At 55.3% G+C, this 18058-nt stretch overlaps 2 protein-coding genes across 2 annotated transcripts; both read right to left on the bottom strand.

Annotated features, from left to right (window-relative positions):
* Nucleotides 1–107: 107 nt before the first annotated feature.
* Nucleotides 108–13342, bottom strand: VOLCADRAFT_99208 (uncharacterized protein; the record flags this gene model as incomplete). The annotated part of the gene is made up of 16 exons (XM_002957956.1): nucleotides 108–137; nucleotides 217–396; nucleotides 681–924; nucleotides 1148–1249; nucleotides 1495–1560; nucleotides 1728–1793; nucleotides 2037–2160; nucleotides 4983–5055; nucleotides 5171–5237; nucleotides 5273–6150; nucleotides 6397–6804; nucleotides 6932–9109; nucleotides 9236–10696; nucleotides 10854–11680; nucleotides 11825–13231; nucleotides 13324–13342. The coding sequence occupies 16 exons, from the start codon at nucleotides 13340–13342 to the stop codon at nucleotides 108–110; spliced, it is 8130 nt and encodes a 2709-aa protein (XP_002958002.1).
* A 1678-nt stretch (nucleotides 13343–15020) lies between these two features.
* VOLCADRAFT_68865 (uncharacterized protein) lies at nucleotides 15021–16539 on the bottom strand (the record flags this gene model as incomplete). The annotated part of the gene is made up of 2 exons (XM_002957955.1): nucleotides 15021–15788; nucleotides 16435–16539. 2 exons carry the CDS (start codon nucleotides 16537–16539, stop codon nucleotides 15021–15023), a joined length of 873 nt encoding a protein of 290 aa, XP_002958001.1.
* Between the last annotated feature and the right edge of the window lie 1519 nt (nucleotides 16540–18058).

Raw genomic sequence — 18058 nt, 5'->3', positions numbered from 1 at the left:
TGTGGAGGAGATGAGCAGCTCAACAGCGCCGAGTTCGAGGTTTTTAAAGGGCTCGGCGTTGATCTGGCTGTTTGCACGTGTCGCCACCACGTAGGCATCCATGTAGGTTATGGAGCCGCGACTGATGATGCCGGACGCTGGGTACACAAGGAGTGTACGCTGTTGCTTGGCGTCCGAGTATTTGTCGTTCACGGAGGAGTCAGTGTATGGGTCTACCGTGAAGAGGCGGACAGTGGATGGGACAATTCTGGCCATGGGGAGGTAGGGGGGATCGATAAGTTTCCATTGGGTGGTGGGGACCATGCTGTAAATGACTTTAGCAGTGCTGCCGAGGTTGTCGAGGAGGTCCGCGTATGTGCGGTCGTTATCCAAGCGGATGACATTGTAGAAAGACAACTGCGAGGTGGTGTAAGGGGATGGAAGGAAGACAGATGAGTGCAATAGAATGAGATGGCGTCGACGTGTGTGATGGGAGGTGTTACGGTTTTTGTAAGGGGGAAGTGGATGTGCAGGTGGAAATATCTAGGCTGGATATCTTCCAATTAGTTTTGGTGCACATGGTATGTGCCGCCTCAATGAACGTGCGCACTGGATACAGGTATGCAACCGTGTGAGTGGCGAGCCCTCTGAAGCTCCACGAAATGAACTCGATGTAGCTGCCGTCCGTCCCATGGACTTACCGCCCGTCCAAAGTAGTTGTCGAAGCGGTTGAGGATGTCCTTGAGGCGCTCATCATCGATAAGAATGATGATGATGCGGCTGGCTGGGAGTGGCAGGTCGTTGTTGAAGCCCTTGTGCTCCCATCCAAAGATAGCCTTGTACAGCGTACCCTTTTTCAAGCGCTTCATACGGTGGAGCCTGTTTGGCAGGTCCTCTGATCCCGCGGTTGCGGCGAGCACCATGCTGATATCGGGCCGCAGTGTGCTGCGTGGGTGTGTCCGTTTGGTAATGGGATGCGTCAAGAGGTGGTGACTCATGTGCAGGATTTGGAAGGCATGAGCAGTTGCCACATTATGCTTTTGGCAAAAGAACGACTGTGAGCAGGTTGAGTCGTGTAGATGTGCATGGTGCATTCGATGTTCTATTGCATCAAGTTGGCTTAGGGGTGGCGGTTGGACAGGCTGAGCAGCAGGAGGTGCAATCATACCTGGGCGTGTTTGGTGTGGTGGTGGTTGATGCGCCGGCGCTGCTGGCAGACAGTGGCGTGGCTGGCGGGTCATCAGCCGTGATCTCTTGGTGCTTGTTTGCCCTGGGAGTGTTTGGTAGGCGGGTTGGCGTATTGCAGGGGTGTCGTAAAGGGTGGTATGATAGGGTGTCATGGTGGCCCGAGGAATTGGTGCGTTCAGTTTCGTGGCGGTGTGACTCTGGTGGCTCTCATGGCTGGAAAGGCGTGTTTCGACGCCCGGATGGCGCGGCGTGATAGGTACAATTTGGCGTACGTATTGGATTGTAGATATAAGAAGGAGCAACTGAGTCAACCACCTAGAGACGTACCTGTCTGGCGATGGTGAATGCGTTCGTTTGTTGTTGTCGTTGTCGTCGAGGCGGTTGTGCATGTTTCTGTGGAGGGATGGATGCAGGTAAGGGAAAGGTCCGTGAGTGCAAAAGTGGTAACAGTTGGGAAGATGAATGGGGTGGCAGGCCGAAGTTGTACGTGAAGGAAGAGATGAGTTTGGAGTGGAACTGAACACCCATAGTTGTATGGCCGATGAACGCATGAGACTTACACATCGTTTGCAGGATCTGGCTTGGCAGCGGAGATAGAATTTCCGTGTTCGTTTGTTTGTGCCCGGCTGCATGTAGGAATGAAGGGGGGGGGCGAAAGATGTCAAGAAGGTTCGCTGTGAGGAGGTCAAGCATGATTTCTGTCGCGAACAAATGTTGCATGTGATGCTAGGAGCAGCGTTGCTTGAAGCATGCAAGGAGTGAGCGAGGCGCGGTATAGTGGGTTGCATGGCGTGGCAAGCCTGCAGGTTGCATGGCGTGGTAGCAGGATATTTTATATATATGCCTGTTGAGAGCAGTAGTGGTCTCACCTTGTGTTGCCAGGATCACGTCCTTGACTCCATAGCGAGTAGCTCATGACCAGGTGTCTCGACCAGAAGAGCGATGGACTGAACGAGGAAAAATCCTGGACGGAATGGCAGGAAGGAATGTGTCCTGCGGCATGGGCAGATGTTATGTGCATGTTGAGATGTACGGGCATGCGTGAAGAGTGTCTTGGAATATGTATCGTCCTGTACAACAATGGTGGTAAGGGAGGCGGGGTGTGGTAAAACATTTAAAGAGCATATGGTGAGAATTTTGCGGGAGGGAAAGGGGTGGGTATAGGGCTGTAACCCTACAATAAGGAACTCAGTAAATATTATGGCTCGTCCACAGCCAACGTATTTCTGCGTTTTCATATTCCGCTTGCTTGGATTCTTGATGACGTTTATAAAAAATGGTACAACCTAAAGGCCTTCATCATTCACGCGGTTAATTTTTTTTAATGTGAGTATGAATTAGCATAAAGTTGGGCCATATTTATTGAAAGTTGCCGGAAAAGATTTCGGTCCAGGAATTTACAAAAAATTCTAGACCCGGATAACTGAGTGGCAATTTTCGAGCATCCCAGAGCAATCCGTCAGCCATCAACACTATGGGGTTGGTATACGATAGGGCTGGTGGTCGTATACGCTTGGCCCCCGCCATGCGCAGTAATACGTTTAGATGGCTCTACCTTCGAGCAAGATTGGAATACACCAGATTCTAGATTTCACCGGACAGAACCGCATTGCCACAAGCTGGTTTCAGACAAGGCCTTTGAGGGGGGGTCGACTATAAAAAAAGGATTTGTAACCGTAAGAAACATGCAGGTTATTACTGTAGGGTAATAGGCCCAAAACGAAAAAAAAACTGTGCATGCCGTTATGTGCGGTTTGCAGAAAGGGAGACGTGTGGCTTATGTTGGCAGTGGAGTGTTGGCTTTTTGTCCTGGACGGTTCTGGAATATTTCTGGAATGTGAATGAACAGTGAGACGATCTTGCGTCTTGGCAATGTGGTGGGCGCAGGTTGCGTGCTGGTATGCATCAGTAGTTATTGTGTAGCAGCGTGCATGTAACAGCGTGCATGTGTGTGTGTGTGTTACATGGTTGGGGGTGCGTGATCCCATGCCTGTAAGACTACCCATACGAGCCGAAGGTCCAAGGGCAATATTACAACGCCTAAAAGTCACGGAGAAAAGGAAAAACACCGCACATCAGCCCAGACTAGCGTCCAAAGGGGGTAATTGAGTTTCGGTGAGCCCACATACGTTCTAACATCCTCATGCGGATACTCATTGCATGGCGTCCAACATACTCTGTTGATGATCGAATCCCTCTTCAGCACGAATATCATTATAGGCTGGGCATTCCAATAACACGTGTTTTTCATATTGAATTCGGCTATTAATACCACAACAGTGGCAAAACCGCTGCCCCATGGGGACATGGTGCTTGCCCCTTCGTGCTCTGTTTGCCTCCAAAGCCCAGCAACATAAACGAAACTGCATTAGCTTACGATGTGCTAAACGAGGAAAGAAAACCTTAGCATGTGTTGGCTACATGACGGCTGCAGCATCCGAAAAGGGCAGCCCCATCCAGTGCTTATACTTAGCCATTTGCACTCCCAGTTGCTTCCCATCTGATGGGTACTTCTCTGGCAAGACAGTCAGATGCGTATGGTCCCAGGCACTCATCAAACGCTCTCTTAATGCCGTTATTATCGCTCCTTCAGGTAGAGGTCTACTCAGCAACCAGTCAACACGCTCCTTTACCCCCAGGACTTCTTGCGGTATTCCGTTCCAAATGTTCTGCTTCACCATGTAATATTGTAAGGGGAGTTCAGTCAGCTCCGCGTACAACAGCCTGTGGGATGGCCGTGCCGTCCCCACTACCTGCCTCATGAATAAAGTTTGCAGCTGGACTGCACTATCCTACAAACAGGCTTCGAACATGTCCTCCGCAAGGATGGCTTTATCCCGCCGCCTTCCCGCTTGTCCACGACCTCTGTCAGCGCAAAAGGGCGCCACGCCTGGCAGCCATACAACAGAAATGCTCGGACTTGGGTTGCAAAACACCGCATTCGCATATCGGGGGCAAACAGCTTCATTTTGTCCAGCTTTGCGCTCAAGGAAAACATAACGGACCGACCTGTATCACACAACTGCTGACGGCACGCACTAAAAGGCCGTTCTGGCCCATATACCAAGCCCAGATAGCGAGCGCTATCTTTGGCAGGTACTACCTGACCTGATAGCTGTAACTGTTGACATGTTCCCCTAAGTTCCGACTGCTGGGTGCCGTCACATGCAAAAACAAGCCTTTCACACTTTGAGACATTTGGTCGCATCCCAAAAGTTTCACAAAACAAGTCCACAAGATGTAGCAACTCAGACATTCGCTCTACTGACGTCGCTAGCAGACTAACATCGTCCGCATACAACAGTATGGACACGCGCTTGGTGTCCACAAGGGGTGCGTCATACTTACATGCACCAGCTACTACAAGGTCATGAGTATCAATCAGATCGGCTAGTGTCTCGATGAAGAGCCCAAACAACTCCGAAGATAAAGGACACCCTTTTTCACTCCACGCTTAGACTCAAACTCAACCCCCACTTTCTCATTTACCTTCATCACCATGGACACCTTCTCGTACGCTTTTCTCAGAGCACCTAGCATGGGGCCGTTAATCCCTCTTTCCTGCAACCGAAGCCACATGTGCTCGCGAGGCATCCTATCAAAGGCCTTCTCAAGGTTAATCTGTACTATTATGAACGGCGGTTGTCCCGCGATGCGATGACGCCTGACCAGGTGTTGCTTGACAAAGGGGTGGTGGGCAGTGCCAAAACCCCGCCTGAAACCCGCTTGTTAACAGCGTGCATGTAGCAGCGTGCAGTACCCAAATTAGAGCGCTAGTGAACGTAGGGCGCTAGCAAATTTACGCAGTCACTCACTCGCTCGTGTACAATTTTCCGTCGACACAATCGTTGGCGAGGAGGATAGGGCCTTACGCATCACACTACGATCCTCCAGTTGGAGATGTTATGACGATGTGACGGCGAATCGACGGTGCCACGGTCCCATGCACCCACGTGCCCACGCGTTCACGCGTCCATGTGCCCCTCCATGCTCGCGTTCTCACGTCCTCATGTGCAACTCGCGTGTGACCCGTGATTTGAACCTGCGACCTGTCATCCTCGCGTCGTTCGCTGTGGTACGGGTGTTGTCATGTTGTTGTCAGCACGGTGGTGGGCGGTTCGCGGTTCGGCTGTCGACGAGTCGCTGTGCTTCCTGGAAGAGTGCTGTGTGTCGTTCCCGGGTACGTTGTGCAGCAGCGGTCTGGAGTTTGCTTTCTGCATCGAGGTCCGGGTGGATGGTGGCTGCTTTGGTGAACGCCTTGATGACCTGTGCTTTCTCATAGGCGTTGTTGTAGAGTGGGTGCAGGAGGCGGATATGGTCCATGGACTTGTAGCGCGTGAGGATGACAAAGAGGCATGCACGCTTGATGCCAGTTGGCGGTGGGCAGAGGTCGACGATCCAGCAGTCATCCTTGAAACTGCACCCCTGGACGAAGAAATCCGTGACAGCATAGGCGTCTCCGAGAGGGACGTTGCGACGTCGCACCCTGAGGACTGTCTCCCTGCCTTGGTCATCGAGGGTGTGGACGTTGAGGGGGTTCTTTGTGGAGCGTGGGCAGACCGGGAAGGCATGCTGCACATCTTCGAAGAGTTCCTCCCCCTTGAAGACGTTGGCGCTGCCCACGGTTTTTGCAGGCGTGACCAGCACAGCTTGGGGCAGATACTTGAGGCGCCAGAAGGGGCCTGTGCCATGATCCGGTGGTTCACGGGGGTCAGTGATCAAGCCGACTGCATGCACCAGGTTGTTGCGGCAGGCGCCAGCAGAGGCGCCACTGTCTCTGGTGGTGTCCGACAGCAGGAACATGGCACCCTCGAAGTACCAGGTGTCAGGTGTGAGGCCGTCAGTCTTGTCGTCCGTCTGCAGCAGGGCCTGCAGCTTGTCCCGCTCAGACAGGCGCGGGGGCTCAGGGTCATCCCGGCTCTTGACAGGTACGTGCATGGCGTTCCAGACGACGAGGTGCTTCTTGGCCTTGATGGCCGCCATCTGCAGCAGGCGTGTGTTGAGGCGGTGGCGCGGGGCGTTGCGCTGCAGTACCACTCATGGGTCTTGGTGCGCGATGTCCGCCAGGTCCTTGATGGCCTTGGCGTTGAGGTTGGTGACCAGCTCGTCGATATCCTCTGGTGTGGCGAGTCTCTGGCCGTTGAACATCTGCGAGAGCTCCGTGAGGCGTCATCCTGAGTCAGTGGCTGACTGGCGCTGTTGCTTGGTGAGGAAGAAGACATCCTCCACAGCACGGTAGAGTGTGAAGCCCGCGAGGATGAGGTCTTGTGTTGCAGGCGCCTTGGCCCTGGGGCGCGGTGTTTTTTTCTGCAATACTGGAGGAGCTGTGTCGCCTGTTGTCTGGGCGACCATGGCTAGAGCGGCCTCAGCTACTGGCGGCGTGAAGAGCGGGTTGTCCAGAAGGGAGCGCGCCCAGCTGTAGACCGGCTTGCCGTTGGGCTGTGTGTGCTGGTAGATGTCGCCGATGAGGCAGAAGGGACGCCCCCTGAACGCCTGGCGGGCGGCATCATCTGTTGCAACACCGATGGTGTCGTCCAGGGACTTGTTGCATGCGTGGTTGCAGGCGCCCAGGTGCTCGAGGCTGTTGTAGCCAATCTCGTCGATGCAGATGGCCCCTGTGCCGACATTGGCTTTCACCTGTGAGGATGGTGGCGGGGAGATTATGGCATGGGAGGAGGGGTGAGCAGGCATGTGCACATGAGGGTGGGGGTGCCTGCGCAGTGCAGCAGGCAGGAGCAGGTGTTTGGAGAGAGCAGGGCCACACCTGGGCAGTGGCGTTGGCCTTGAAGCGGTTGGGCGGTATGAGCTGGAACATGGAGTGGGTGGATAGGGACCTGTGGACGGGCGTGGTGAAGGGCAGCGTGGCCGTCCAGGCAAAGGCGGCGGTGGCCAGCCAGTGCGGCAGCTGGTGCTGATAGGTGTACCACAGCAGCGCGTGCACGAACTGGCTTTTGCCTGTGCCGGGTCCGCCAACGATCAGGAGCCGTGGGGGCTGCGGCTGGTTGGGTGAATGGCGGGTGTTGAAGTAGCGTGCCATGAGCATGAACGGCACGGCCTGTTCAACGGACAGTGTGAAGAGCTGGATGGTGTCCTCGATGGTGGGTGGCACGCAGAGCGGCAGGTACGGGGGCAGGGAGCCAGGTTGTAACACGGTCTCATCGTCCGGTTCACCCGCCTCTGTAGCGGATGCTTGGGTCACCACAGCCAGCACCGCGTGTTGCTGGTGTCGCAGCTGGAGTTGCAGCTGTGAGTCCTGGCCAGGGTCGAAGTTCATACTGTCTGTGACGGCGCCCCCCAGCTGGCCGCCAGCTGCCTCGAACATCTCCAGGGCCCTGGTGGCACGCTTGATGGCTGCTACTGTGTCTGCACTGCCGTGGCGTATGAAGCCTAGCTGACCAGCGTGTTGTCCGTCCACTAGGGGCGGTGGTCGGCACCGATCTGCCGCCTTGTGAGCGTAGGAGTCTTCTGAGGAGGCAGTGGGGAACAAAGTGGCAACGTCGGCGGCGTGCAGGTCGAACTGGCTGAGCTCTGGCGGCCTGTCGTCTGCTGCATCATTGAGGTTGAGTGCCGGGATGTGGTGGTCGCCGTCGTCATTGTCACTATTGGCGGGGTCTCGGCGGCGCACATGTAGGGGCTCGTCCTCATCCTGCTCACTGTCAGAACTGTCGCTCCCCGAGTCCGGGCCAACAGGCAGGCCACGGGCACGGTGTTGCCGCCGTAGTTTGTTGTATGCCTCTCGTGTATAGTCACGGCACTCATGCTCCGCCTCCAGGTTGTCCAGGACAGACATGATGAAACCAGCCATGTCTGGTCCGGCCTGCGGCAGGATGTTATCCCGCCAGTCAAGGTATGCCTGGCGCAGGGTCATCCCTGGTGGGATGGGGGTGGTGTGGTAGGCCTTGAAGGTGGAGAGAACGAAGGCGTAGTAGTGCCGTGCTGATGGGCTGTCATCATCATCGGGCGGTGGCCGTCGCGGAATGGGCCCCAGCAGTGTTGTGTACTTGACACGCGGCAAGCGATGGTGAGCATGGGTGGCATACAGTGGGTGGGTGGGTTGGAACACCACCCAGTCGACAGGCTCCGTGGCGCCGGTGCAGGTGTGCGTGTAGGCAGATGCTGCTGTAGCAGCACCATTAGCACTGCGGGCGGATGGGCCCGTCTGGGTGTCTACCTGGGCGGCGGCTGTGGTGGTCGGGGCAGTGGCGTCATGCTCCATGTCATCTTGGGAGGACTCATCTGTGTTGTCATCCACGAAGGCAGCTCGTGGCGACTGGCGGCGTCTTTGTTTTGGGCGGCGGGGGGTTGTGAGAGACTTGGTGTGCGGGTGGCTGCCCGGCGGCAGCTTGGTGATGGTGTAGGTCATGGCGAGAACGAACGGGCTGCACTCGATTCCATCCAGTTCCGAGCCACGTTGGCGGTAGTGAGTCAGAGCCGTCACAGCAGCACCCGGCTGCTCCGGATTGTCATTGTGAAAAACCAGTAGGGTTTCAGCTGCTGCTTCCAAGCTGTTGATGTCATCATGGTCATCCCGGAGCACAATGGCCATGAACGGGCCTGTGCTCAAGAATGTGTTCTCGTACGTGCACTCGAACGTTTCGTGCCCTGCCAACTTGAAGGATGCCATGGCCATTCCGATGGTCAGGCTGGCTGTCGTACGGTTCGCCGCGGAGATAAGGTTTCCGATGCCCTTGCGTCGGTCCTCGTGGGCGGCTGCGGGATCTCCACCACCAGCAGCTGCAGTGTCAAGGAAGTGGCGGCTGATCATGATCGCGCGGTTCAGCCGTGTGACTTGGCTCTGCGACGTGGCCTTGGTGACATACTTGGTGGCATAGTGCGTGGTTCGGCGGGCCACAACTTCTGCTTGCACAAGGATGTCCTCCAGGACCTTGGGGTCACGCATGGGGACCGGCAGTACAAGCTGTTCCTCCACTGTTGCAGTGTACTGACGGTCGAGCTCGCAGGCCAGCGTGAACACATTGTTGCAGCCCAGCACCATTGTGACAGTGGGGCAATGGGGCACAATGTTGGGGCCGTATCAGGGCAGAACGAACATGCCGCTGTCGCCCACCCACTTGAACTCACGCCGGATGTGGCGTGGGTAGGCCATGCCGCAGTCTCCATCCACGCCTGCACAGCCGAAGCGTTTGCAGGTGTCAGTGTGTTTGTGGGTGCAGGACCCCACGACACCCGCCACAAGGTGCTGGGTGCAGCATTCCAAGCACACTTCGGGTGTAAAGGTATCAGTGGCTTCACCTCCGGTCCCATGCGGCTTGCCATGGGTGACAATAGCAAAGTCATACACGGGCGCCGGCATGGATCCATCTGGCTGAGGCGCGTGGATGGCTGGGGGCCGGCCAGCGGACGCTGCGGTGGGGCCTGGCTGGACGCCATTGTCACCATTGCCAATGTCTTCATCTGTGCCCGAGGTGCTGCCAGGTTCTGCTTGAGTCAGGCCGTCATCCTCTTCTGCAGTAGCATCTGTCATGTCGTCATCACCAGAATTCGTTGCTGCCATTGATGTTTCCATGGGCGTTGGTGCAACTGCCGTTGGTGTGGTGGGTGCAGCCGTGACCAGGGGTGTCTGCCAGAAGACTCGTCGCTCTTTGTCCTGAATGTCGTAGTACAGCTCAGGCAGCCACATGCTGCAGAGGGCGTGTGCCAACGCCAGAGCGCGGCAGTTGGGCCCCTCAAACAGGGCCCGCATTTTGTCCACGGTGAATGCTGCCAGGTGCGCCATGCCGTGCAAGTGCAGGGCGAGGCGTCCACTCTGCTCCACCTTAATGCAGATGTGGAACACGGTGCCACAGAAGCAGTCGGGGTTGCTCTGCCGCTTGTCGCCAGGTTTGAAACCAAAAAGGATGTCCATGAAGGCGAGCTTAACCGCGTTGAGGAGTGCTTGGCTGGCGTAGGGGTTGTTTCGCACCCGCCGCCACTTGTCCATGACACACTCCTCCCGCAACGGAGCACCATCCTCGCCAAATTCCAAAAATTGCCCAGCGGCCACGACTGCAGCCGCACTGTGCAAGTCGGCGGGGTTGACGTTAAACATGAGGAGTGGCAGCCCGGTTGCGGCGGCTACACCACGTAGATTGGCGTGCGCGTTGCGGTAATAGGCATCTGTCATGTCGATGCGTGCGACCGTTCGCCGAAGAGAGGTGACGAGGGTGTGCACGAGAGGTGACGTGTCTTGGAGCAAGCGGCGGCGATCCGGGTGCATCTTCGGCAAGGCCAGGATGTCCGCCATGGCTTTGACAGCCTCTCGCGGGATGGCGCCCACCATGTCAATGTCTTGCTGGCAGCTCTTCACTGTAACCCACGTCTGCACTTTTGCGTCCTCCATGTTGAGCACGTCCACCATGCGGGCGAGCATGAGGAGGTTGCCACTGAGCTGTCGCCGTGGCACACGCATGGACACATGCTGGAAGAAGGTCCGGTTGCTCATACCCAGGGGACGGAGGCCGCCCTCAGCGTACGGAAATGCGGTGGGGAAGTTGCTGGCAAGCACGTCTTCCCGGGAGTAGTCCAGGATCTGCAGCAGGACCGAGGCATAGAGTCGGGAACATGCATTGGGCAGGTCGATTGTGATATGCATATTGGTGAGGAGGCACAAGCCTTATGCGGGTGTGTCATGCACGAGAGTAGCAGCGCATCAGGGAATACACTTCACCCACCCATTACCAGATTACCTTAGAACCACGGCCCCCAGACGCAAAGACCAGCCGGCGCTCCGCTGTCAGCTCACGGTGTAGCTCCACCGGGTTTCGTGCATCATCACCTGATCCCGGCACAGGTGTGTCAGGGACAACAGGCACCAGAACTTCAAGCTCCTCGAGACCAACATCCTCCGGTGTGTTGTCCGCTTGAGTAGATGAGGCAGCAGCGACGGCGGCAACGAGAGCCTCCGGTCTGGGGTTCTGCATGACGGACGGGTGCTGGTGTACGGCTGCGGCCCCCGTGCAGTCATGGAAGAAGGTGTTGGTGAGGAGCGTGGCGACGTTGGGATCTGTCGGAGCAACAGTGGAGCGGATGATGGACTGCGGCACATGACGTTCTGGGTCCATTGCCTGCCACTCCTGCATCGCTTGGTCATCGATATGCCTCTCGGAGGTGAGGTTGCTGAGGTAGTTGACCCAGGCCACAATATTAGCTGCTCGGACGGACAACACCTTGGCGCTCTTGAGCTTTTCTAGCAGTTCCTCCTTGCTGCTGACAACATCCATGCACAGGACGGTGATGTTCTCCGGCAACAATGCAGCAGAGCGTGGGATGGCATCCACCCACTGATCAAGAGATGGGTTCACCACGGCTATCCCGTGCATTGTGACGGCGATGGGCTGTAAGTCAGGCGGCCGGTTCTTGACCTTGAGTGTGTAGATCTGCTGCTGCACATGGCCCAGCCCCAGTATGTTGGCTTCCAGCACGGTAGGCCACTCTAGACGCTGCCCGTCCTGATTGATTTCGGGCACGTCTCCACCATCATAGCGTGCGAGAGCAGCCTCCGGGATGCGTCCACCTGGATGTGGAGGCAGCAGCCACAGGCAGGGCAGACCAGGCAGAATAACCAGAGGATGCGTGCGTGCATGCATGAACACCCAGCACACATGATTGGCAACGAAAGCACTGCATGCAAATTTTCATGTTAGTGTTTAGTGCTTACGTTCCAAGGCATGAATGCAGTCGTTGCACATCATGATGATGTCGTCGCCAGCCTCGTTGGTGTGCACCGTACAATTCTCCCCAGAGCGCTCCACACACATGCAGTACGGCACTAGCCACACACCCGGAGCAATGGGATCCGGCCGTGGCTCCATGCCAGGTCGTGGCGGCCACGAAGGGAGCATCCATTCCTCATGCTGGCCGTCCGCGTCTTGTGGCCGTGTCACATCCACTTCCTGCTCGTCGTCAACACCATCCGTCTCACGCCGACGTCGCCGTGGCAGACTAGATGGGCCCGCCTCATGCGGTGGAAAGTCTTCCGGGAAGCCGTATGCTCCAGTGTTGCCCAAATGGTCCCGCGCCTGTTGCAACGAACTGCGCTGCTGGGTGGGTTGGCGGTGCTCTTGGTCATCTGAACCACCAAAGTCCTCTGTCGTACCAGGACGCTTGGTGAGCCCCGTCTTCTCCGTAGAATGCCCATTGAGCCACGTCTTTCGGAAGCCCCACGGCAAAGCTGGCTCGGGCGGTGGTGGTGCTCTGCCCCCTGGTGCGGCTGCCACTGGTAGCCATGCGACGACTTGAGCTGGACGCGCCACTGCCAGCGTCCTCCAAACATCTGCACGCAACTGGTGCACGTTGGGGATGTCACCAAACCGGTAGCCGTGTGCCTGTACCGCGGACTTCATCTCGCTGCAGCAGGCGCAGACACAGGATGGCATGTTGTTTTTGACAGCGGCATCAAGCTGTTCGGCGACTCGAATCTGTTCCGCTAGAGGAACAGTGGGCAGAGGCTGACCCGCAGGAACATCTTGCACACGTTCCGGCCATGAAGCTGTACTGCTGTCTAACCAGGCACCCATACGAGGCTTGGTGGGGTTTGTCGGCCGCCTGAACACCCAGAAGGCAGCATCCAAAACTGCCTCCACAAGGCTACCCCTGCTGCGGCGGGTGTGTTGTGGTGTGTGCTCCTCTGATGACTGCTGAATCACACGGGTTTGATGCTTTCGAGCTGCGTCCGCTGTTTGGTCTGCCGCCACTTGCTCAGGCGTTCGGTTGGCTCGCACCTCTGCTACCCGAGCTGCATGTGCTGCTCGATGCGTAGCCACTTGCTCAGGCGTTCGGTTGGCTCGTGCTTCCGACCACCGTGCCCACCGAGCAGTAGCTGCTGCTCGGTCTGCCGCCACCTGCTCAGGTGTCCGGTTGGCTCGCGCATCTGCCCATCGCGCTGCAGCTGCTGCTCGATCCGCCGCCACTTGCTCAGGCGTCCGGTTGGCTCGCGCCTGCACCTTTCTGGTTGCATCCGCACTGGACAGCTCGGGTGTCGGCGGGGAAGGTGTGGCTTGAGTCCGGCCCTTCAAGCTCAGAAGCCACGAGCCTCCACCTGCAACTGTACCTAACCGCCGACGTCCTGCATGATGTCAGGAAGAGGATTACTAGTCTACCGCCCATGCAGGAGATGGAGCAACATTACAGGCATCAGTCCCAACCAGGACTCCTTACCGGAACCCGAATTGTCCATACAAATGGCCAGTCAGACTGTGTCGCGACAGGTTATCCTCCTATCCTCAAGAAGGGATAGGGCCAATGGAACACAGTACATCGATACAAGATGCATGTATGTTCCGCACCACCGCTGTTTGGTAGAATTTTATCCTGAATCCGTATGATAAATTTTATCCTAAAATTAATAAATACACTCGAGGGCCAATGGCACACATTACTTCTATACAATAACTGTGCTGCGCAGAATCGCTGGTTGATAGAATGTATTCTGAATCCGTATGATTCTATAGAATTTTTGCGACTGTATTTTATCCCGGGGAATGTTGCGGTGTGCGCGACTTCACGTCATTTCGTGGCGGTTGGCTGTGTTTTCTGCGACTGTATTATATCCCGGGGAATTACTGGAACTGTAACTTATCCAGGGGAATTTCTGTAGTTTATCCCGGGGAATTTCTGGAATTTCTGCGACTGAATTTATCCCGGGGAATGTTGCGGTGTGCGCGACTTCACGTCATTTCGTGGCGGAGCCGTTGTAGTCTAGTTTTCCACTGCAAGTCCTGTCCCACAGTGGAACTACGTGGATATACCCACAGCCACACCCAGGCGTACCCGGTTATCCTGATATTTTGTGATAAACGTTTAACCTTGCAAGTTCAAGTCGAACAACACAACTACGCGCGTCTGTTGTTCGTTAACCACCACCGCACCCAGTCGTCCCCATGGCCTGACGGCCCAGTATCCGCGTGTCCCCACCCACATGTTCACGGTACACATGCACGCGTCCACGCTTCATGCACACGCCCATGTTACATCCTCATGTCCCGCGTCCACGCGTCCATGCTACATCCACGTGTGGCTACATTCACAGTGCCACGGTCCCATGTGCCCACGTGCCCACACGCTCACGCGTCCATGTGCCCTTGCATCCTCGCGTCCTCACGTCCTCGCATCCTCGCGTGCAACTCGCGTGCGACCCGTGATTTGAACCCGCGACCTGTCGTCCTCGCATCCTCGCGTTTCGGTGTGCAACTCGAAATTCGCGGAGTGCGACTCGAACCCGCGACCTCTGATTGTGAAGAGGGGGCGCGCTAACGAAAAACGCAAAGCTCCGGAACCATCCAATCGAGCGCGACTTTCCAACGAGCTCCGGACGCGAGCCGGTCACGGACGCGACGAGGCGCGGTCCCTGCGGTCCCGAGGGTGCCGTAGCTCTCGTTCGGGTCCGGTCTGCATATGCTTGCACATCGCATATGCTTGCAGATGGCATATGCTTGGCCATCACATAATATGCTTGCAGATCGCATATGCTTGCAGATCGCATATGCTTGCAGATCGCATATGCTTGCAGAGCGCATATGCTTGCACATCGCATATGCTTGCAGATCGCATACGCTTGCACATCCTATATGCTTGCAGAGCGCATACACTTGCAGAGCGCATATGCTTGCAGATCGCATATGCTTGCACATCGCATATGCTTGCATATCTCAAATGCTTGCAGATCGCATTTGCTTGCAGATCGCATATGTTTGCATACTGCATTGCTTGCATACCGCATATGCTTGCAGATCGCAGATGCTTGCGGATCACATATGCTTGCAGAGCACATATGCTTGCACATGCGATTTGCAAGCATATGCAGATCGCATACGCTTGCACATCCCATATGCCTGCAGAGCGCATATGCTTGCAGATCACATATGCTTGCAGAGCGCATATGCTTGCACATCGCATATGCTTGCAGGTCGCATATGCTTGCAGATCACATATGCTTGCAGATCGCATACGCTTGCACATCCCATATGCTTGCAGAGCGCATATGCTTGCACATCACATATGCTTGCACATCGCATACGCTTGCAGATCACATATGCTTGCAGAGCGCATATGCTTGCACATTGCATATGCTTGCAGATCGCATATGTTTGCAGATTGCGTATGCTTGCAGATCGTATATGCTTGCAGATCGCATATGCTCGCAGATCACATAATGGCATATGCTTGCAGATCGCAGATGCTTGCAGGTCGCATATGGCATATGCTTGCACATCGCATATACTTGCATATGGTATATGCTTGCATATGGCATACGCTTGCATATGGCATATGCTTGCAAATTGCATATGCTTGCAGATCGCATAATGGCATATGCTTGCAGATCGCATATGCTTGCAGATCGCATATGCTTGCAGGTCGCATAAGGGCATAGGCTTGCAGATCGCATATGCTTGCATATGGCATACGCTTGCATATGGCATATGCTTGCAAATTGCATATGCTTGCAGATCGCATAATGGCATATGCTTGCAGATCGCATATGCTTGCAGATCGCATATGCTTGCAGGTCGCATAAGGGCATAGGCTTGCAGATCGCATATGCTTGCAGATCGCATATGCTTGCAGATCGCATATGCTTGCAGATCGCATATGGCATATGCTTGCAGATCGCATAATGGCATATGCTTGCAGATCGCATAATGGCATAGGCTTGCAGATCGCATAAGGGCATAGGCTTGTAGATCGCATATGCTTGCAGATCGCATATGCAGATGCATATGCTTGCAGATCGCATATGCTTGCAGATCGCATATGGCATATGCTTGCAGATCGCATAATGGCATATGCTGCAGATCGCATAATGGCATATGCTTGCAGATCGCATAAGCATATGCTTGTAGATCGCATATGCTTGCAGATCGCATATGCTTAGATTGCATATGCTTGCAGATCACATATGGCATATGCTTGCAGATCGCATATGCTTGCAGATCGCATATGCTTGCAGATCGCATATGGCATATGCTTGCAGATCGCATAATGGCATATGCTTGCAGATTGCATATGCTTGCAGATCGTATAATGGCATATGCTTGCACATCGCATAATGGCATATGCTTGCAGATCGCATAATGGCATATGCTTGCAGATCGCATAATGGCATATGCTTGCAGATCGCATAATGGCATATGCTTGCAGATCGCATATGCTTGCAGATCGCACATGCTTGCAGATCGCATATGGCATATGCTTGCAGATCGCATAATGGCATATGCTTGCAGATCGCATAATGGCATATGCTTGCAGATCGCATATGCTTGCAGATCGCACATGCTTGCAGATCGCATATGGCATATGCTTGCAGATCGCATATGGCATATGCTTGCAGATTGCATATGCTTGCAGACTGCGTATGCTTGCATAATGCAGATGCATGCGCATATACATAACATATTGCATATCGCATATCGCATATCGCATATCGCATATCGCATATCGCATATCGCATATCGCATATCGCATATGGCATATTGCATATCACATATCGCTGCATATGGCATATATCGCATATCGCATACCGCATATCGCAAATCGCAAATCGCATATTGCTGCATATCGCATATTGCATATCGCATATCGCATATTGCATATGGCATATTGCATATCGCATATCGCATATCGCATATCGCTGCATATGGCATATATCGCATATCGCATACCGCATATCGCAAATCGCAAATCGCATATTGCTGCATATCGCATATTGCTGCATATCGCATATCGCTGCATATCGCATATCGCTGCATATATGCATATATGAAATATGAAATATAAAACATATTTGCGCTGGGGATCGAACCAGCGACCTTCCGTACTTTTCGGCGCGGTCTTAAGCGCGTACGGCACGCTCCCGACCCGGAATTTCCAAAACGCTCCGGACAACCGGACGGACAGACAACCATCGAACTCGGGGTAGGCCTCCGCTCATAACATATGAGCTACGGCGATTCAGAGATGCCTTCCCTCCGCTTCGCTCTTCGCTGCGCTACGAGAAGCTACGGTGACATATGAGCTACGGCGATAGGCCTCCGCTCATAACATATGAGCTACGGCTACAGACGTAAAGTTGGGGTAAGGTCTCCGTCCCGACGACGGAACGACTAAACGTCGTCCGTCTAACGTCGGGACTACGACTACGGCAAGTTACCAAACGTCATCCCGGACGGACACGCGGACGCCCCCCGCAGCCTAAGGTCTCCGTCCCGACGACGGAACGACTAAACGTCGTCCGTCTAACGTCGGGACTACGACTACAGACGTAAAGTTGGGGTAAGGTCTCCGTCCCGACGACGGAACGACTAAACGTCGTCCGTCTAACGTCGGGACTACGACTACGGACGGACGGCCGCCTCAGCCTAAGGCCTCTGCTAGACTACTACGTAGTCGCTACGGCTACTTTGTAGGAGCTACGGCGACGGACGGCAAATCGGCCTAAGGCCTCCGCTTTCCTACTTCGTAGGAGCCACGGCGACGGACGCCGGATCGGCCTAAGGCCTCCGCTTTCCTACTTCGTAGGAGCTACGGCGACGGACGCCGGATCGGCCTAAGGCCTCCGCTTTCCTACTTCGTAGGAGCTACGGCGACGGACTAGAGCGCGCTGTTCGCGCGAGTGGGCCGTAGCTCCGTCGCTGAATCGCGCGGAGCACGGCGACTATGCTGTGCTCCTGAGGGCCGCATTGCTACACGCAATCTCACACACACACAACAAGTAAAGTATATATATACGAAGGCGGAAGGAAACTGAGCTTGCACGCAACTTTAGCCTGTCGGCCAGTGTGAAACGCTCGCGCGGGACTCGAACCCGCAGGGGGCTCCACACACACATTGGTGGGCAGCTCCCCATTCCTTCCCGTAGGGAGCGAGCGTGTCGTCCGGGGTATCCCCCTTACCCCGG

This window comes from Volvox carteri (genome assembly GCF_000143455.1).
Source record: "Volvox carteri f. nagariensis unplaced genomic scaffold VOLCAscaffold_83, whole genome shotgun sequence".
NCBI classification, from domain to species: domain Eukaryota; kingdom Viridiplantae; phylum Chlorophyta; class Chlorophyceae; order Chlamydomonadales; family Volvocaceae; genus Volvox; species Volvox carteri.
Note: the sequence above shows the minus strand (reverse complement) of the source record. Positions and strands in the feature narration are given on the sequence as shown.